Below are 18301 nucleotides of genomic sequence, written 5' to 3'. Positions count from 1 at the left end.
TTCCTAGTAAAAGGACAGCTTTACCAACAGTTTCTTACAGAGGTTCTGGGTCAGCAAAGCTTATTTGATTTGTTGCTGGAATTCCTTTCTTGGAACCCATCCCTTTGAAGGCAATGGCCATATCTTAAGAAACGTGGGTCCTGGCTATATGCCATGTTTACGTGTTTGCTGAATGCAACGATAATTAACCTCTGCCATATGTTTACTTTATTGCCTATGGAACAGCGATAAGATGGTTATGAAAATAAGAGAAGGGAAATTCAATACGCATTGGGATTTCTGTCCCGAATGCTAACCGTTGTTTTCTACGAGGCCTCGCATGCCTTAGTTAGAAGCCTTAACTAGAGGAAATCTGCCCGACACTGATATTCCACGGGGTGAAACACAAGCCCAACCCGCAGACAGAAGGAAGGAAAAGCCTGGCTCAGAGGAGACAGCAGGCCCACCCACAGCAAGGCCAGCATGGTGGGGACCCCACAGCGGAAGGAGCTGTCACCACGTGTGCCACACGGCAAGATGGGGGAGTCGGATGGAGTCAACACACAGGTCTCCTGTCCCTGTTACGTGGGGTCAGGGAGGCAGCATGTTCCCCAGACCCTGGACTCTCACATCACCTCTTCTGTTTACAGTTGTAGCTGCTGCTTTACACGAGAAACACAAAAGCTTCAGCTGTTTTCCCTCGAATCACTCTTTGCAACAGTGGGAGGTGGATGGACGCGTGAGGGGTCGAAGCCCCCAGCAACCAGCCTGAAGCCACTTTGAGCAGAAAGCTGTCACCTGTCTAAAACTCCATCCAAACCGAACATGCTAACAGTCACCGCAAATCACGGCCGGGGCAGCGCAACCAGAATCACTGGCAGTTAAGAGAGGCGAAACGTGGGTTTACCTCTGAGAGTTTGATGCACATGTTTTCCTGCCAACCTTCTTCTGGTGGAGATTCTGGAAGGAACACCCAGTCGGCCCCACAGGCCAACGCACTCACCAGGGCCAGGTACCTGCACGGAGACAGCAATGACCTCGTGGGGCTGCTCAGGGCACCCTGAGCTCAGGGCCGGCCCCGGCAGACAGGACGCCGTTGGCTCCTTGGGAACACTTCCTGGCACCTTCGTGCTAGGGTGCAGGGCCCCGCAGGGACTGTGCTATCGGTCCTCTCCATCCCCGTCACATCCGCACATACGTACCCGCAGTGCCTCCCCATGACTTCCAGGACGAAGGTCCTCTGGTGGCTGGAAAAGAGATAAAGGAAACATCCACTTAGCACAACCGGGAAAGCAAACAGAAACACCTGCTTTGTGTTTCCAGCAGGTACCTGAGCTGCCCCGCAAATGACCCACTTTCTACACAAGCAAATGCTATTGTGAGTGTGTTTCAAGCTTTTTCCAGCAAAGGGGCTGCAGCAGTGAGAAGCACCTCCCGGTTGTGTTTTACAGCAGGTGTGCTTATGCCAGACACGCTCATGCTACCAGGACACGTGTGTGCTCTTCCCAAGACAACGGCTCTGCTGGGCAGCGTCAGCTGCTTCTCGGGCCACAACCATGGGTTGGAGACCGCCCGCAGCAAGGCAGGACACGACAGTCACAGAGTCAGGTCCACACCCGGGGACCACAGCCTTTCCACAAACGGGAAACTAACCGCCACCAGTGACCCTGGGAACCCGAAGGGGACATGGTTTGCCACCGGTCGCAGTTCCACTGGGCGTGGCCCTGAGACAGTGGCAAGTGCCTCATCCACGAAATGGAGGCACGTGTTCCATTTCCTCTCTCACGTGGCTTTCGTGAAAGTGCTTCGGAAACCCAAGGGCTCCACAGAAGGCATTATGGTAAAGGTTCTGCCATGAGTCCACAGCACGGGGACAGAAGGTCTCTGCCTCATCTACATGCTGGGAAACCCACAGGTGAGAAGCGGAACAGGTGGGATGCTCGCCCAGCTCTGATGACAGCTGTGCAAACTTGGGGCTTTACTTTCTGTGATTCCTGCAGGAGAGCTTTGGGTGGGACTTTATGTACTGCTTTGTCTTTTTCTTTTTTCTAAATTCTCTCCAATGAACACTTTTTTCTTTTACAATTGGGAAGCAGTGACTTTTGAAAATTGAAAATAAAAAGCAAACCAATACAAAATTGTTTCTAATATCAAGTGACAAGGCTTGTGGAACCTTCCAGAGCAGGCACTGAGGTCTCCGCAGCCCATGTCTCAAGCCCAGGGCCGCCTGCCCGCCCGCCCGCCCACCGGGTCCCCATGGCCACCACCTCTGGGCAGTCGTCATGATGGCGTCCACCACCTCGATGATGCGGTGCAGGGCAGAGTCCGTGCCGATGGTCATGTCGGTGCCACAGAAGTCGTTATCGATGGAGCCCACCATCCCCACCACGTTGAGGTACCCGTGCTTCTGCACCTCCTCCGTGTTGATCTTGCCTGTGGAGGGACAAGCCGCATGCCCAGCATGACACGGGGAGGGGGGAATGCACACTTCGACATGGGTTTCCTACCCACTGCATCAGATCTGTACACGACCTGATCCTGCATACTGACGGAGAGAAAAGCCACACAAAGGTGGAGCTGGGGACAAGATAGGAGCAGTCATTTGACACCCAGACAAGAACACCGACCCAGGCGTAAAAATTAAAGGAAGGAAGGATCGCACGCTGCAATCAGTGGATACAATGACTTCTGTCTGGCAACAGCCTTGGAAAACAGCCTGGCTCCGAATAAGACACGTCACCACCCCAGATCTAAGTCTGAAAGAACATTGTACAGCTGGTATATTGACTCCTTACAGGCCCATGGGGGCTAATTAGTTGGTAGAGATCTACTTAGCGCTCTCAGGAAAGACCACCGGGGATGGTAGAGCTGCTTAAATGGGACCAGAAAGGTCAAGGTCAAGGGGGAGGCAGCTATCCCTCTCCTGAGTTACCACCCCAGGCGCCTTACACCAGAGCACGGTGCAGAGACATCGTTAGGTCCTTTGCTGCTGGCGTCTGACAGCCCCTCTCCATTCCCCAAACAGATGTCACAGAACTTGGGGTCATCGCTTTAGCGCAAGTTTACACTTTTCATAAGGTTGCTATTAGTTCAATTTGCTTCCACTGGCCATATTTTATATTAAAGTGGAATTTTGTAACAACATGTTTAAAAGACAAAAACCACAGAATATATAGGTTTCTTGAAAATCCCTTCCTATGATAAAGGACCATCCAGCAGCAGGTCGTTACCATCTAAATTTAAGTCTTGTAACAACTGATAGAAAGACCCCAGGGGAGCTGGGGGGGGCAGCCATGGGCGTCTGAGGACAGGTGTGAGCCAGAGCCACACACATGGCTGTTTGGCTTCGCCTCGAGCCTCTGACCCTCCTCTGTAAAGTGGGGATCGATACAAACCCTCTCAGATGGTCGTCACGAGCAGTGCACAAAACCGCCTATGTCAAAAGTGGAGCCATGCCTGGCACGTAGGATGGCGGAATGAATGTTATTCTTATTACCATTACTGTCATCATTTGAGGCACAAATATAAGTACTGAGGTGGCGACTGTAAGATCTGCATCGCCACCAGCAGCAAATACCTCTGGGACAGTTAAGCAGGCAGAATGTATGAACTCAAAGCTCTCTGAGGGGATGGGGAGACAGAGCCCTACGAGAGTAATGTGCGTGGAGACAGAGACACACCCTCCCGGGCCAGCTCCTCCAGCAGCCCACTCCACTCCTTCCGGAAGATATTGGCCCCGGTGAGACTCCCGTCCCCGCCGATCACACACAGGTTGGTGATGCCCAGCTGAAGCAAGTTATGAGCAGCCTTCAAGCGGCCTTCCCGAGAACGGAAGTCCTTGCAACGGGCGCTGCCAATAATGGTCCCTCCCTGGAAAAGAAAGAAAACCGTGTTTATCTGTTTCCTCCCATCTGGACAGAAAGATGGACAGATTGGTGCATGTGAGTGCTGATGTAAAACCACAGGACTTTCAAGGCGTAGGTTTCCTTCCTTTTCATCTTTTGAATCGATCAACTGTGAAAGTTTAGAGTTTTCCCATTTTTAGCTCTACCCCAGAATTCAATGGCTAAAGACACTGCATCATTCCCAAGGGAAACAGAGTCGGGGACGGAAACAAGGATGAACGGCAGCCATCAGCTAAATGCGTGGAGCTGAAGAGTCTGCAAGGTAACAACAGCTGTCCCGTGGGGAAGCTGCTCCAGCACAGGGAGGGCTGGACCCCGCACACTCTCTGAGCCTAAGACGGGCCCGAGGCCGGTCAACAGCCACAGCCAGAGAAGCACTGTGTCCAGCGGCCCCAGGTAATAAGACTCCCCTTCTGTTAGTCAGGGCTCCCCACGAGTGCCAGCAAAGTAGAAATCTGTGAGCCAAAGGGATTTATTTTTGCATGAGATCTGCCCCACCCCTCCCTGCCCACACCCCTTTTTCAAGCTTAAATCTTAGCTGGATTATCCAAACTTCCGGGAGAGAGACATCATGATTTTTCATACTTTGTTTTTCAAAAGCAAAGGATCCCTAGTTGTATATAGAAAAATTCAGGATGCCTTTACACAAACCCTGCACACACTGATAAAACTTCAGTTTGTGCATGACCTTCCAAGTGCACGCCTGCTTCATAAAGCAAGGTGCCCATCAGCAGAAGTGATCCTGGGTTAATGATGACGGTCAGTGTGACAGGGGTGACGTCAGGACCTGGCACAGCACCGGGAAGCCTGGGTAGAAGGTGCAGGGTGCAGAGCAAAGATAAGCCAGTCCTCTGGACTTTGATTTGACCAAGAGCAATTAGAAGGTCACATAATTTCTATCAACGGGAAGTCAGCAACCCATAAACATTGAGGAGATAACATGGACAGGGCCCCAGGAATGAAACCCAGGACCGAGTAGGTTGCAAAGAAGTGGATACCAGTCTCTCTCTCTCTGTCTCTCACACTCACTCTCTCTCACACACACACACACACACACACACACACCCCAACCATACTTGTATTTCGTATCTTTCTTCACAATCACCATAGTAGAGGGGAAATGCTCTCCTCACACGTGGGTTTCCTGTCTGGAATTCAGATGACAATGTCCTGACTTTTTGCAAATATTACTCTACCTAAGTATCCATGGTTGTCCAACCTCCAACCTTCAGCCTCTTCTTAGGAGTAGTAGAGCAAAAAGCCTCAAGTGCAGACTTAAGAGTCTGTGACGGCATTTCAACTCACACCCCACTAGCATCCGCCCCCGCCCCCCCCAGCTTTACTGAGATGCAATTGACATACAACATTTGTAAGTTTAAGGTGCACACTGTGATGATTTGATACATGTATATATTGTGAAATGATGACCACCGTAAGATTAGTTAATACCTCTATCAATCCACATAGCTACCTTTCTGTGGTGAGAACCTTCGAATATATAATACAGGATGGTTATATTTTTAAAGGTATAGAACATGATAACTCAATATTGGTGCACATTGTGAAATGATCACCATGATCAAACTAATTAACACCTCCATCACCTCATCTGGTTACCTCTGTGTGTGTGTGTGTGTGTGTGTGTGTGTGTGTGTGGTGAGAACATTAGTCTCTTAGCAACTTGCAAGTATATAATACGGTAGTGTTAACTACCGTCACCACGCTGTACATTAGATCCGGAAGCTTGTGTCCTTTGACCAGCACTTCTGCAACCCCCTCAGTCCCTGGCAACCACCATTCTACTCTGTTTCTCTTGAGTTTGCCTTGTTTAGATCCATGTATCAGTGAGATCATGCAGGGTTTGTCTCTCTGTGTCTGGCTTGTTTCATGTAACATAATGTCCTCAATCTTGTCCTACATTGCTGGACTTCCTCTTTAACGGCCAAATAATATTCCGTTTATATCTATATACCATATTTTTTCATCCCTTCTTCTGTTGCACTAGCACCTTCAGAGGGAATGGGACCGATCTCTTTTCTTTCAATTAAAAAAATACTCAACATGAGTCACACATGAATACATACATTTCAAAAGATCAAATCGCAAGAGCTTTTCATGAAATCCATTCCTTCCATGTAATCTCTTTATTTCTCAACTGACTTGGAGTCTTCACTAAGCTACATTGTTCCAGGAATTTATTACGCATGAAATATTCAGGCAAGAGGTTCCTTTAAGTTCCACGTGAGCAACTGTTTCGCCTGAAGTGATTACTTCATCCTTGTGCACACCAAGGAAATCAGCCCTGTCTGGGTCAGGGCAGAACAGGGATGCTGTGTTCCCACTAAATCCACAGCCCCTGGAGGCTGCCAGTCGGGATCTCTCCCATGCTTTGTCACACTGATGCCAAATGACTCCCAAAACCCAACAGGCAAGGAGATTTGCCGCTAAACACACAGCACCAACAAACCAAAACTGCCTCAACGTTAATCTGCTCTAAAAAGATACCAGATCTCCCCCTTCAAGTGCCACTAGCCATCCCATGTAACTTTTTCTTGCAAGGATAATTCCTTAGTGTGCATGACGTAGAGCTTCTTAAAAAATTTAATTAAATGGCAAATTAAGAATGTTATCTTTCCATGCGAGTAGATAAGAATGATGCCAGGCAGCACTTTAATCTGTTGTAGGTATTACTGGAGCATAAGCACAAGAGGTTTCAAACCGAAGAGTTACTCAGAGAGAGAAGCAGGATGGAAGCTCAGCACGTACCACTTGCAGGATGCTGGAGACACTTTCCCAGTCGGCTTCCACAATGTTGCTGCCACCATCCACCATGCCCTGGTAACCCTGGGGGAGGGAAGGAACATCTTTTTAAGACTGGGTTCAACTGTGTTGAGACATTAACTGATCCATGAGTTACGTAAAATGGAAACTCCGATGACAATGAATCCAAATTCCTAAGAGCCCCGTGGTGAGAGAACACAGCGTAACACTAGTGCTCCTTCCAAGCCCTACATTGTGGGAAAGCCTCTTCAGTTTCAACTCCAACACTGGGAATTTCCACCCAGACTCATCCAGAGTAGCCCAGGGAGTCAGATAGTTTGCCTGGTGTCTACTGGCTCCTGAGAGATTGAAAAGGGACGTATTTACCCTAACACTGTTGGTGACTCAACACAAACTCACGGAGAGCAGTGGTGTCAATCACACCGCGTACAGGAAAGCATCTGCCGGGTAATCCGCGACTCTCCACACACGTGAAATAGGGTCTAAAAGCACAGCTGGATGTCACCCCATCCTCATCTTCCTTACCTTCCAACTAGTGCCAGTTTACTACACTGAGGGGAGACCCTGAGTAAATCTGGACGACGATGCACATTTGACCAAAGACAATTACATTTCAACTCTAAATGCATCTCATTCTCCTCACAGATTGTCCAAGATCAAGAAGGATCCTGCGCTACAGCTAAGACTTGGCACGGCCAAATAAATACTTTTTTTTTTTTTTTAAAAAAAAAAAGGAATGACAGAAATGTTCATTTGCATCTCTATCTATGTGACTCACCTTCCAGGGCATTTACCCCTGAAAAGGAATAGGCATTAGCCATTTAGAAAAGTTTATCATAATAGATTATTGTTGTGGATTCCTATCTCCTGCCTAGTGAAAGTCAAGAGGGAAGGAAAAAAAGGAATACAGATTTTTAAAAATGAAACAGCCCATGGAGTATGGAGCAAAAATTAATCAACAGTGCAGCCACCTTTATGGGTGATCAATTTGCATATTTATAGGTGTAAAATTTCCAACAAAATATAATACATATGATATATGACATTATAATTCTTATGTATAACACTATGTTATAAAACCTAACACTAGATTATAGACATTTATTTATATATTTCATATATAATATACACATATTATATATCATAAACTTTTGTAAATGAACCTGCTCTCAGCTTCTCTCTTTTCTATTTGATTCCATGCTCGTTCCCTTTCCTAGCTGTCACATATTAACACAAGACTATACACACATGCACATATGTATTTATATATTGATACATTATATATAATAAATATCAGTCATTATATACAGTATAATTATATTACACACATTATATTAATTACAATATAATACATATAATATCAATATTGTATAGAAATACATCTATACCCATGTGTGTGTGTACAGTCTAGTGCTACACACGTGACAGACGCTCCCTCGGCCTCAGGATGGGCTGGGACAGGGACTCCCACAGCCTGGCCTTCACGGAGAAGCAGTGGAACTTCCTCCAGACACACCTCGGTCCAACTCTAAGATCGCTTTTATCTTTCTGTCCCCATCTCCCTTCTTTCTGGAAACCGTAGACGGTGTACATTTTTAGCCTGTTCCATTTAAAGTACTGAGCCTGGTATGGCTGTTACCATGGAGGGCAAGGGTGACAAGCGTGAGTGTGATGTGATCCAGCACCCCCATCCCCCCGAGAGGGAGCACTTATCAGAGGTGTTGTTTAAGTTGCATCCCGGCATGTAAGCTACCTGGGACAGGCTGGCCTGCAGACCACCCTGCCGCTCCAGGAGTGGGAGCAAAACAAGATCCTCTCCTCTTCTAAGTGGCCCCCAGGGAGCTTCTTTCCACAGAATATTAAAAATAGGTAGACAGACAGATGATAGGCAGCTAGACAGTGGCGGACAGATAACCGACAGTAGGTGACAGGTGACTTGGATCAGAGATACTGGCAGAGGATAGACAGGAGAGAGAGGGAGAATGTGGCTTTAGGGCTGCCCTTTCAACGACCTCTCCCTCCTCCAGACTCCCAGGCCTCTGGTGGGAATGACGCTCACCCTGCGTGCACAGGGCAACTGAACAAACCACAGTCAGTGGACGTTCGTTTCCAAGATGCCTGGGAGGCAGGGAAGGAGAAGGCGAGCAGCCCCGGGACCTGGGGCCAAGTTTCAGACCTTCGGCTGCTGTGCTGACATGCACCCTGCAGGGAGGGGTGATGTTTAATCATCCAAACCCAAGTGCTTCTGAGAATGAGAGGAAACTTGACGGTAATTCAGTCCGAACAGCTGGCACAAAACCAGACCGACTCTGGCAGAGCAGGATGGGGAACTGGGCTGACCCGAAGGCCTTGACAAAACAGATAGTGAAAATCTTCTAATGCCTTCACACTGATAGCCACCGGGGAGATTTCTGCACACTCAGCCCTAGGTAAATAAAGAGACTAGGGAACCCGTCCCCTAGTTTCCTACAAGGATGCTTACAAGGATGACGTCGACATAGCTACAGGGTCAGGGACTGCCGTGGGGCCGTGTCAGCCGTGCAGGTGACAGCAGCAACTTTTAGATGATTCCAGCAGCACCTGCTTCTTAGCCAAGCACCGGGACGGTTAGCTGCTTAATACCTGCCCTATGGGGAATGGAAACATTTCCTTTCCCTTGATTATTTCTGAGAATTTAAATACGGATCTAATAAAAAACATCTGCAAATCCCTTTGCTCCTACAGTGAGAACATGGCAAACCGTTCTCCAGACCGGAACGCTTATTCTGAGAAGTAAAATGTTCTCCAGAAAGAATCTGCTTATTTTGTGTAGCCTAAATACATACAATAAAGAAAGTGACTAAGAAAGTGGATGATTTTGCGAGTGTTGCACTCAAAGCAGCTCTCTATTGTGCCCATGGGCTGGGTCATAGGAAATGACTCACTCACTGTAGTTTGTGAAGTTGTTAGGCCCATGGAACATCTGAATAACAACTACCAACTACAGTTTTAAGTTGTCTTTTGCTAACACAGAAGATGTTACTAAGTGAGGGAGACTAGTTTCACACAAATGTACCATGATTTACAAATTCAGAGGAGGTTTTGCAAGTCTCCTTAGAAGGTTGAACACTCACTGTGACACAGCCAGAGCCCAAAATACTTTCTCAAATTCTGTTTTAGGATCCGCCTTCCGAGCCAGTTCTACGATTCACACAAGAAAGGCAAACCGTAAGACACTGGCAGCCATGCTTAGCTTTGGACCAAAAGTAACACTGTCTCGTTGGTCCTGGTTCATAAGGGGACCCCAGGAGACCCTCGGCTGGTGGTATCAAATCCAGCGCTGATCTGTCTAAGAACATGCCAGAGGCTCTGAAAACATCTTGACTTCTTGTCTGGGATTGTTTTGAGCAAAACAGGCACAGTCTCTCAAAGGATTATGTAGGAGAGGCTGCCACATGTAGGGGTATTTATAGGCATTTGTCAAATCTGTTCTAAATAGGGTAAGAGTTAGTCCACCTGAGGGTGGCTTTCGCTTATAAGAAATCGCAGGTGAACTGTTTAAAATTAAAGACCCAGAGGGAAATTACGATCTTGTGCTATGGCAAAGTTGGCTTTTTAAAAAAATTTATTTTTAATTTATCTCATTCTGAGAGAAAAATTACAGTTTTATGCTCTAACAAAGTTGGCTTTAAAAAAATTTTAATTTATCTTATTTTCATTTTTTCTGGGAGGTATGTATCTATATATAATTATGGTATCACTAGTGTTTGCATTTGTCCAGACTCAAACCGTACATATTTACTATGTACAGTCCTTTGTATATCGATTATACTTTAATAAAACTTAAAAAAGATATTTGCAATATATACCAATTGAAGACAAAGGTGAAGGTGAAAGAAAATTACTGGTATTTTAACTCTGCCTGATGGCAACTTTGCCTTCATTTTTCTGATTACTTTCAAAGAGACAAAGTCTAATAGCCCGCCTCTAGTCCTTTCTACTTATAGCCCACTGAATTAGTTGCATTAAATACAGAAGCTTTAAGGCCAGTTCTTGCACTGAAGCCAGGTAAGATGCTTCTGCTCCGTTCAGTCTTGGCTTTTTGTTTCAGAAAACTGTCGGATGGGTCCTCATGTCTTCTCAACTTAGTGATGCTTTTCCCGAATCCTGGATTCTTCAGTCAGCAACTCTGTTTGAATGTCAAGCATTCCAAGGACCAGAGGAAACAATCGCTAAAAAGATAACAGTATCTAGAAAACACTTTGGAAGTGTGTTATCACTGACATTCAGAGACTTCTCCAGGGGTTCCAACTAAATACCTGTGTTTGTTTCCTACAGAATGAAGGTTTTCCAATTCCTTAATAAATAAACTTTTCGCTTATAGGATTTAAGAGCCAGCACATAGAGGGGTTGGCTCTGAACTGCTCAAGGGTAAGTGCACTGTGCCGAGCCAGGTGTGGTGCAGGAGAGACAGGCGGTGACGGCTCTCCATGCTGATGGTTTTCAAGGTTTGGGAATCATGAGTTTATTCAGCACATAGGAGACTCATGCGCAGAACCTCAGATCACACACTTCCTCCCTCACCCAGAGCCTGCTCGGCCCCCACTAGGTTTTAAATGCACAGATGCCCTGGTCCAGGGAACCAAGTCACTCCTGCGTGCTGATTTCACAGCTTTGGGGAAAATGCCTTTGGGTTTGTCCTTGGTGAGATGTGGTCAACTCCAAACTTCTGAACGGGTTACAACACTACGAGTCATGGTACAGCCCTGAACTTTGTGCTTTTGGAAACCCAATGATTTATTGAGCCCTCTGGTGCTATTAGATTTCTTTAAGCCAAAGCTCATAATACACAGTTCCTGGTATGTTATAAACCAAAAGTCACAGCAGGACAAAGCCAGTCGCATAAGCCAGCCCTCTTCTCTCAGTGAATTATGTACTTAATTAGTGGTATCAGCTGGCAGGGCAGAGGCAGGGAGGGAGGAGATCTTTTTTGCAACTTGGGCACTAAAATGGTTCCTAGAACTAGGTGGTCTAAGCCCAAGTCAGATGTTGAGGGTGTGAGGATCAAGCCAGATCACATGGGAAGGATTCAGCTGGACCTGGCAGGGGGCAGGCATGCAGTTAAAAAGGGTGCTTCCCTGGTGGCGCAGTGGTTGAGAGTCTGCCTGCTAATGCAGGGGACACGAGTTCGGGCCCTGGTCTGGGAGGATCCCACATGCCGTGGAGCAACTGGGCCCGTGAGCCACAACTACTGAGCCTGCGCGTCTGGAGCCTGTGCTCCATAACAGGAGAGGCCACGACAGTGAGAGGCCCGCGCACTGCGATGAAGAGTGGCCCGCGCTTGCCACAACTAGAGAAAGCCCTTGCACAGAAAGGAAGACCCAACACAGCCAAAAATAAATTAATTAATTTTTTAAAAAAAGAAAAAAAAAAGAAAGGAAGGTATCAAGTAGAGAATATCTATAAAAAAAAAAAAAGGTGCTCAGGGCCGTAAGAGTTCACTCTTCCAGGCGTGCATAAGCCAGCCTGTCACCAAGAAGGTAGGTCTCGCCCTGCATTCCCCAGGTCATCCACCTTTTGTGAATTAATTTAAAGAACTCAACCAATCCAGCAAGGGGCACGTCAGCCAAAGGGCCAGGCAGCACCGCCTCTCTCCCAGCTGCACAGAGAAGCTTCTACCCATACCTTCCGGCATCGCTGTTACAATTTTTAGACAGGCGGTTAGTGGTTAAGGAGTTCTGTCTTTAAACAAGTTAAAATGCAGAAATGGTACGTGTAAAACCTCAAGGAAATGAGACAACTTGATTCTGGTCACCTCTCTTGGCCTTCACGGAACTATTGGGGCACAGGTGAGGGTGGTGACCGCAGGCGAGAGCAAAGGGGTGACAAAGCCAGACACGTCCCTAAAGTTGACCTTCTAACCTGCTCTCTGTGTGGGTGGGTGGCTTTACCATCTGTCCTGCCCACACATCCCAGGATCACAGGACACCCAGCAAAGCCACCTGCGTCTCCCTCCCTCCCTCCCTCCTGCTCGAATCCCCTGCAGGGACGAGCCCGGGGTTCCGACAGAAGAGCGGAGGTGGTGGTGGGATGAACTGGGAGATTGGGATTGAGATATATACACTAATATGTATAAAATAGGTAACTAATAAGAACCTGCTGTATAAAAAATAAATTAAATTAAATTAAATTAAAAAAAAAGCAGAACGTCAGCTTCTGGGCAGGACTGCCCACGCTGCCCTCGCTGGGAAAGTGAGTTTTTGTTGTCCTTTGGTCACAATGTGACATTTCTCACTTGAAAAATTGTGAAAGCGGGCAGTTCACCATATACAAGAAGAAAAATAATGTGCCTTTGTGGCAAACAGAGGCAAGGAAGGGAGACAGGGTACCAGTCTATTAACTGACAACTAAAGCTTGCTCATCATCATAGGATGCCAGGCCGGGATGCTCAGGGCCCTGACCAAGTGCAGCTCAGATTCCAGGCTGGTCCGAGAGGGACCCAGGGCTCCCGTGAGAAAGCCGCTCACTGGACCTCCTGTGATGGCCGAGGAGACCAGAACGTTAGCTCCTAATCTTTTTCTGATGTCCCTGTTCTTTTACAGTAGGAAGTCCTGACTCACCTCACCCATTTAGAATGTGTTGTTTGTAATAAGAAGATTAGCTGCTGAAAGTGATGCTCTACTCCTAACCTTTCTTCAATGGGTGACGATGGGTGGGCCTGATATTCACAAATGCTGGGCTTGAGGAGGGCCAAGCCGTTAGAGTTCTTTTAAAGAGGAAAGACTTTTAAGTTAGTCATAGATAAAGAGCTATAATAAGAATAATGACTTCTTTTAATCTGCAGGAAAATCTGCACCTAATAGGATGTTGACCCTGCATATTAAATGAAACACATCTAGACTATTTCTGTAGCCGAGATCAGAGCAGGTAACTTAAGGACTCTCCCCACCCTGATTCTCATCCACCTAAACCTGGGACAGTCCACCCTGAGCACAGTCTTCTGCAAAAGGTATGTAATGTACTCGCCCTCACTGTCTCCAAGAAGCTTAAGGCACCTGTATCTAAGGAAAACCCCTATCTTAAAAGGAAAAAACAAATAAATCTACAAGTGGCTTGGTAGGTGGAAAGAACGGGTTAATCCACACCCCACCCCAACCCTCCCCGGAATGGCGCCCAAGGGCTGGCATGTATCACACGTAGACTTGTTCCAGATTTACAGCAGGCCCAGTGGCAGCCAGACAGAACAAATCCCGTGCCAGACCTTTAGCAGAAATACCAGTGTTTCCCGATCAATATGCTTCCCACATGCTTTCTACTCAAGAAAAAGCCAAAAAACCTCCCTTTAAATAATTGATGCTGACCTGTTTAACTGGTTTGATGTTGGTAACCTGGAAAGCTCTAGCTGAACTTAGAAACTAGACTAGGCATGGACAAATGTGTTGGATAAATTACCAAATGATTCTTTAAAAAAACACACAAAACCAAACGTCTTCTAAATTTGAACCCCAGTGGGTATAGGATGGTGGTCCCCAGCTAGAGGACATCTGCTGACATCTGGAGACATTTCCGGCTGTCACTGCTGTGGGCTTGGGGGTGGTCCTGGCTTCCGGTGGGCAGAGGCTCTAACCAGGATGCACAGCCCAGCACCTGCAACCCCCCAGATCCTCCAGCTGCAGGTGCCAACACTGCTGCGGCCAGGAAGGAAGCCATGCCCGACGGGATGTGACCCAGACTGCAGACATGTGGACGTCCACAGTCCTGAGACGGTCCACAGGGAAGTGATTCACCTGAGCCCCTAGTTCTGTGCCTGGCAACAACCAGAGGAGTCGAAGGCACCTGTAGCATCATGGCCCCCTTGCCCGGTTTGTGCACAGATTTTTTCCAAGTACAGGAAGGGTAAATATGATTTTCACCAGACAGACGAGGAAGCAGGGCCAGGTTAACGTGTTGATTCCCAGCCATTGGCTACATATGTGGGTCCACAATCGCTTCCCCAAACCCTAGGGGTGGGAAGTGTGCCAGAATTTTGAAGGCTGGGATTTTAAGAAGCAGTATGGACATTACGTGTCACCTGGCACTGTCAGCAGCGTGAACAAGCCTTCCCATTCCCCTCCTGCCCCCTCCACCGCCCCGGGGACAGTCACACTAGAGGGCAAGTCTGGGTTACATGCAGCTCCACCAAGGATTGCTGCCCAAATGAGTTCGGGAAAAACTGGCAGGTTTTAGAGATTTTTGGATTCCAGAATTACAGATGCAGAGTCGTTACACCTGTAGTGAAGGGATGATTGGATTTAGGGAGATAATGTTGATACTGTCAGTGCCCAGGCCCTGGGTTGAGTGATCCCTGAGGCAAGGCTGACACTGAGGACCCCCTTCCATGGGGACGTAAACAACAGGCCCTGTTCACTAGAATCACTCTTTTTGGGGTGGGGAGGGGGTGTCATGAGAAGCACGGCATCACCTCCTAACAGGCGATTTCGGATCAATTGTGTCCACCTCTAGGCTGTTTCTATTTCCCTCCAGAACATACGGACCTCAAAGTTCTGACCATTCCTAGGGCCGACCCACAAAGGCTGTGCTCAGTTGGATGCTCTGAGATGCCCGTAAAGCGGTTATCATGCGAATCAGACTCACTCCGATGCTGCTCCACACAAGGGTTCTCTTTGGCATCTTCCTGATGGAGGAACCACAGAATTCCCTGCTCCCTTAAAGGGGGTGTATCTGTTCAGACTCAGGATGCCTTACGGCCCACCTGAGGGTGGGCAGGAAGCGGGGCTCCCACCGGCCGACCGTCCCCTCACCCCCACTCACCCTCATCCTGAGAGGACGTGAAGAGTGCAGCCCCAGGACATCAGGAATAAGATCCCCGTTACCCATGAGTAAAGTGGGCCCAGGAGCCCTTTCTGGTTGGCAACGTGGGAATAAGTCTGGCTTCTCTGTGTCGAGATTTCTCCAAAGTGAGCCCAAATGTTCTTAAAAGGGAGTCCAAGTGTTGGTAGGCTCAGTCCCACCTGATACATCCCCCTTCAATTCCTTCATTTTGAAATGTACAAAGTCTGGTAGGTATAAGTCAAAATATACCACAATGTCCCCAGAATACAGACACAGCCGCAGGACACAGTGCCAATAAAAAACTAAAACCAAAACAAAACAAAAACAACAAAACCCTTTGATCTGAGAAAGATGATGTAAAGTTGACCAGGCACTACATTGGTTGCAGTCCCCACAGATGCCCCACCCCCCGACTCCTCCCACCGACTTTCATGCCAAACACAGATGTGGCCCTTGGTTTAAGGCAGGGCATCACTGACTCTCGGCATCCCTGATGCATCCCACGCGATGTGGCATGTTGAGCAGCATCCCTGGCCCACGAGATGCCAGTGGCACCACCAGCCCCCTAATAGCGGGACGATCAAAGACTGTCTCCAAGGCACCAATGTCTGGGGGTGAGACATGCCCCCATCACTGGTTTGATGGGGGTGTGAGCTCCCATCTCAGCCCTGCCAGCACCGAGGACTGACACAGAGAAACTGAACCACCCACAACCAGTCCGCTTCCTCAATGAAGTAACTAAACCGACTTCCTTCCCTTCCCTCCTGGACCTGCAAGTTGGTCTTGAAGATCAAATGAGTCACTGTAGGGATGGAACTTCATCTCTGCCAGGGAGGCAACAAGAAGGGCAGTGGGCTAGGTGATCAAAGGTTTCCTGGGGAACAGGCTGCAAACCGGAAGCCTAAGGACATTCGTCTACTGCAAGTCTGAAAGCATTTTATTACTCAGAACAGAAAAGCCTGATCTAAGGGTGCTCCACCCTCAGATGTTTAAAGCACGTTCACTCATCAGGCCAGCCTGGGGTGACTTCTGTCAATTTCTAGGGCAGAGCAACCCCTCCCCAAAGTAAAATAAAACAAAAAGGCAGAGGAAACTGTATGCCACGCACACTCTCCAGTAGCAGCAGGAAAAGAATCAGCTTCAAGGTCAGAGGAAGGGGAAGAAGCAAGGTACGCGAGTTCATCACAGTGGCTAACGTGCTCCCTCCATGTTAATGGTGGGGCCATGGCTGCCAGGCAAGGCCCAGGATAGACGGGCATGAGGACAGTTTGACCCTAAACATATCCCAAAAGAAAACAACAAAACTATAGCTCTGTAAAGGCTTTGATAAGACCCACTGTTTCAACATTGTCCAAATCAGGTGAATACAAACCCCAAGCCCACAGAAACACAGTTTTAAAAAGCAAACCGGGAGGAGGAACCAAGATGGCGGAGTAGAAGGACGTGCTCTGACTCCCTCTTGCGAGAACACCAGAATCACAACTAGCTGCTGGACAATCATCGACAGAAAGACACTGGAACTCACCAAAAAAGATACCCCACATCCAAAGACAAAGGAGAAGCCACAATGAGACAGTAGGAGCGGCGCAATCACAGTAAAATCAAATCCCATAACTGCTGGGTGGGTGACTCACAGACTGGAGAACACTTATACCACAGAAGTCCACCCACTGGAGTGAAGGTTCTGAGCCCTGCGTCAGGCTTCCCAACATGGGGGTCCGGCAACGGGAGGAGGAATTCCTAGAGAATCAGACTTTGAGGCCTAGTGGGAATTGATTGCAGGACTTCGACAGGATTGGGGGAAACAGAGACTCCACTCTTGGAGGGCACACACAAAGTAGTGTGTGCATTGGGACCCAGGGGCAGGAGCAATGAACCCAGGGGAGACTGAACCAGACCTACCTGCTAGTGTTGGAGGGTCTCCTGCAGAGGCAGCGGCGGGGGCGGGGGGGGGGAGTTTGTGGCTCACCATGGGGACAAGGACACTGGCAGCAGAAGTTCTGGGAAGTAATCCTTGGTGTGAGCCCTCCCAGAGTCCGGCATTAGCCCCACCAAAGAGCCCAGGTAGGCTCCAATGTTGGACTGTCTCAGGCCAAACAACCAACAGGGACGGAACCCAGCCCCACCCATCAACAGTCAAGTGGATTAAAGTTTTACTGAGCTCTGCCCACCAGAGCAACAGTCAGCTCTACCCACCACCAGTCCCTCCCATCAAACCTCTTAGATAGCCTCATCCACCAGAGGACAGAGAGCAGAAGCAAGAAGAACTACAATCCTGCAGCCTGTGGAACAAAAACCACATTCACAGAAATACAGACAAGATGAAAAGACAGAGGGCTATGTACCAGAAGAAGGAACAAGATAAAACCCCAGAAAAACAACTAAATGAAGTGGAGATAGGCAACCTTCCAGAAAAAGAATTCAGAATAATGATAGTGAAGATGATCCAGGACCTCGGGGGGTGGGGGGGAACAATGGAAGCAAAGATGGAGAAGATACAAGAAATGTTTACCAAAGATCTAGAAGAATTAAAGAACAAACAAACAGAGGTGAACAATACAATAACTGAAAACTACACTAGAAGGAATCAATAGCAGAATAACTGAGGCAGAAGAACGGATAAGTGACCTGGAAGACAGAATGGTAGAATTCACTGCCAAGGAAAAGAATAAAGAAAAAGAATGAATAGAAATGAAGAAAACCTAAGAGACCTCTGGGACAACATTAAATGCAACAACATTTGCATTATATGGGTCCCAGAAGGAGAAGAGAGAGAGAAAGGACATGAGAAAATATTTGAAGAGATTATAGTCGAAAACGTCCCT

At 47.8% G+C, this 18301-nt stretch overlaps 1 protein-coding gene across 3 annotated transcripts in view; it reads right to left on the bottom strand.

Annotated features, from left to right (window-relative positions):
* The window catches only part of PFKP (phosphofructokinase, platelet), a 102091-nt gene that overhangs the window by 64294 nt on the left and 19496 nt on the right, over positions 1-18301 (bottom strand). For 2 of the 3 annotated variants that reach the window (XM_019945858.3, XM_073801501.1), the window contains 5 exons: positions 6651-6728; positions 3660-3849; positions 2247-2412; positions 1182-1226; positions 887-995 (listed from right to left, as the gene is read on the bottom strand). In XM_019945858.3, coding sequence (XP_019801417.1) covers positions 887-995; positions 1182-1226; positions 2247-2412; positions 3660-3849; positions 6651-6728 — 588 coding nt within the window. The remainder of the gene's footprint in view (positions 1-886; positions 996-1181; positions 1227-2246; positions 2413-3659; positions 3850-6650; positions 6729-18301) is intronic. The other variant, XM_073801502.1, reaches the window with a different exon arrangement.

The sequence above is a fragment of the Tursiops truncatus genome, chromosome 2, assembly GCF_011762595.2.
Source record: "Tursiops truncatus isolate mTurTru1 chromosome 2, mTurTru1.mat.Y, whole genome shotgun sequence".
NCBI classification, from domain to species: Eukaryota; Metazoa; Chordata; class Mammalia; order Artiodactyla; family Delphinidae; genus Tursiops; species Tursiops truncatus.
The sequence above is the reverse complement of the archived record's forward strand: the minus strand, read 5'-3'. Positions and strand labels throughout refer to the sequence as shown.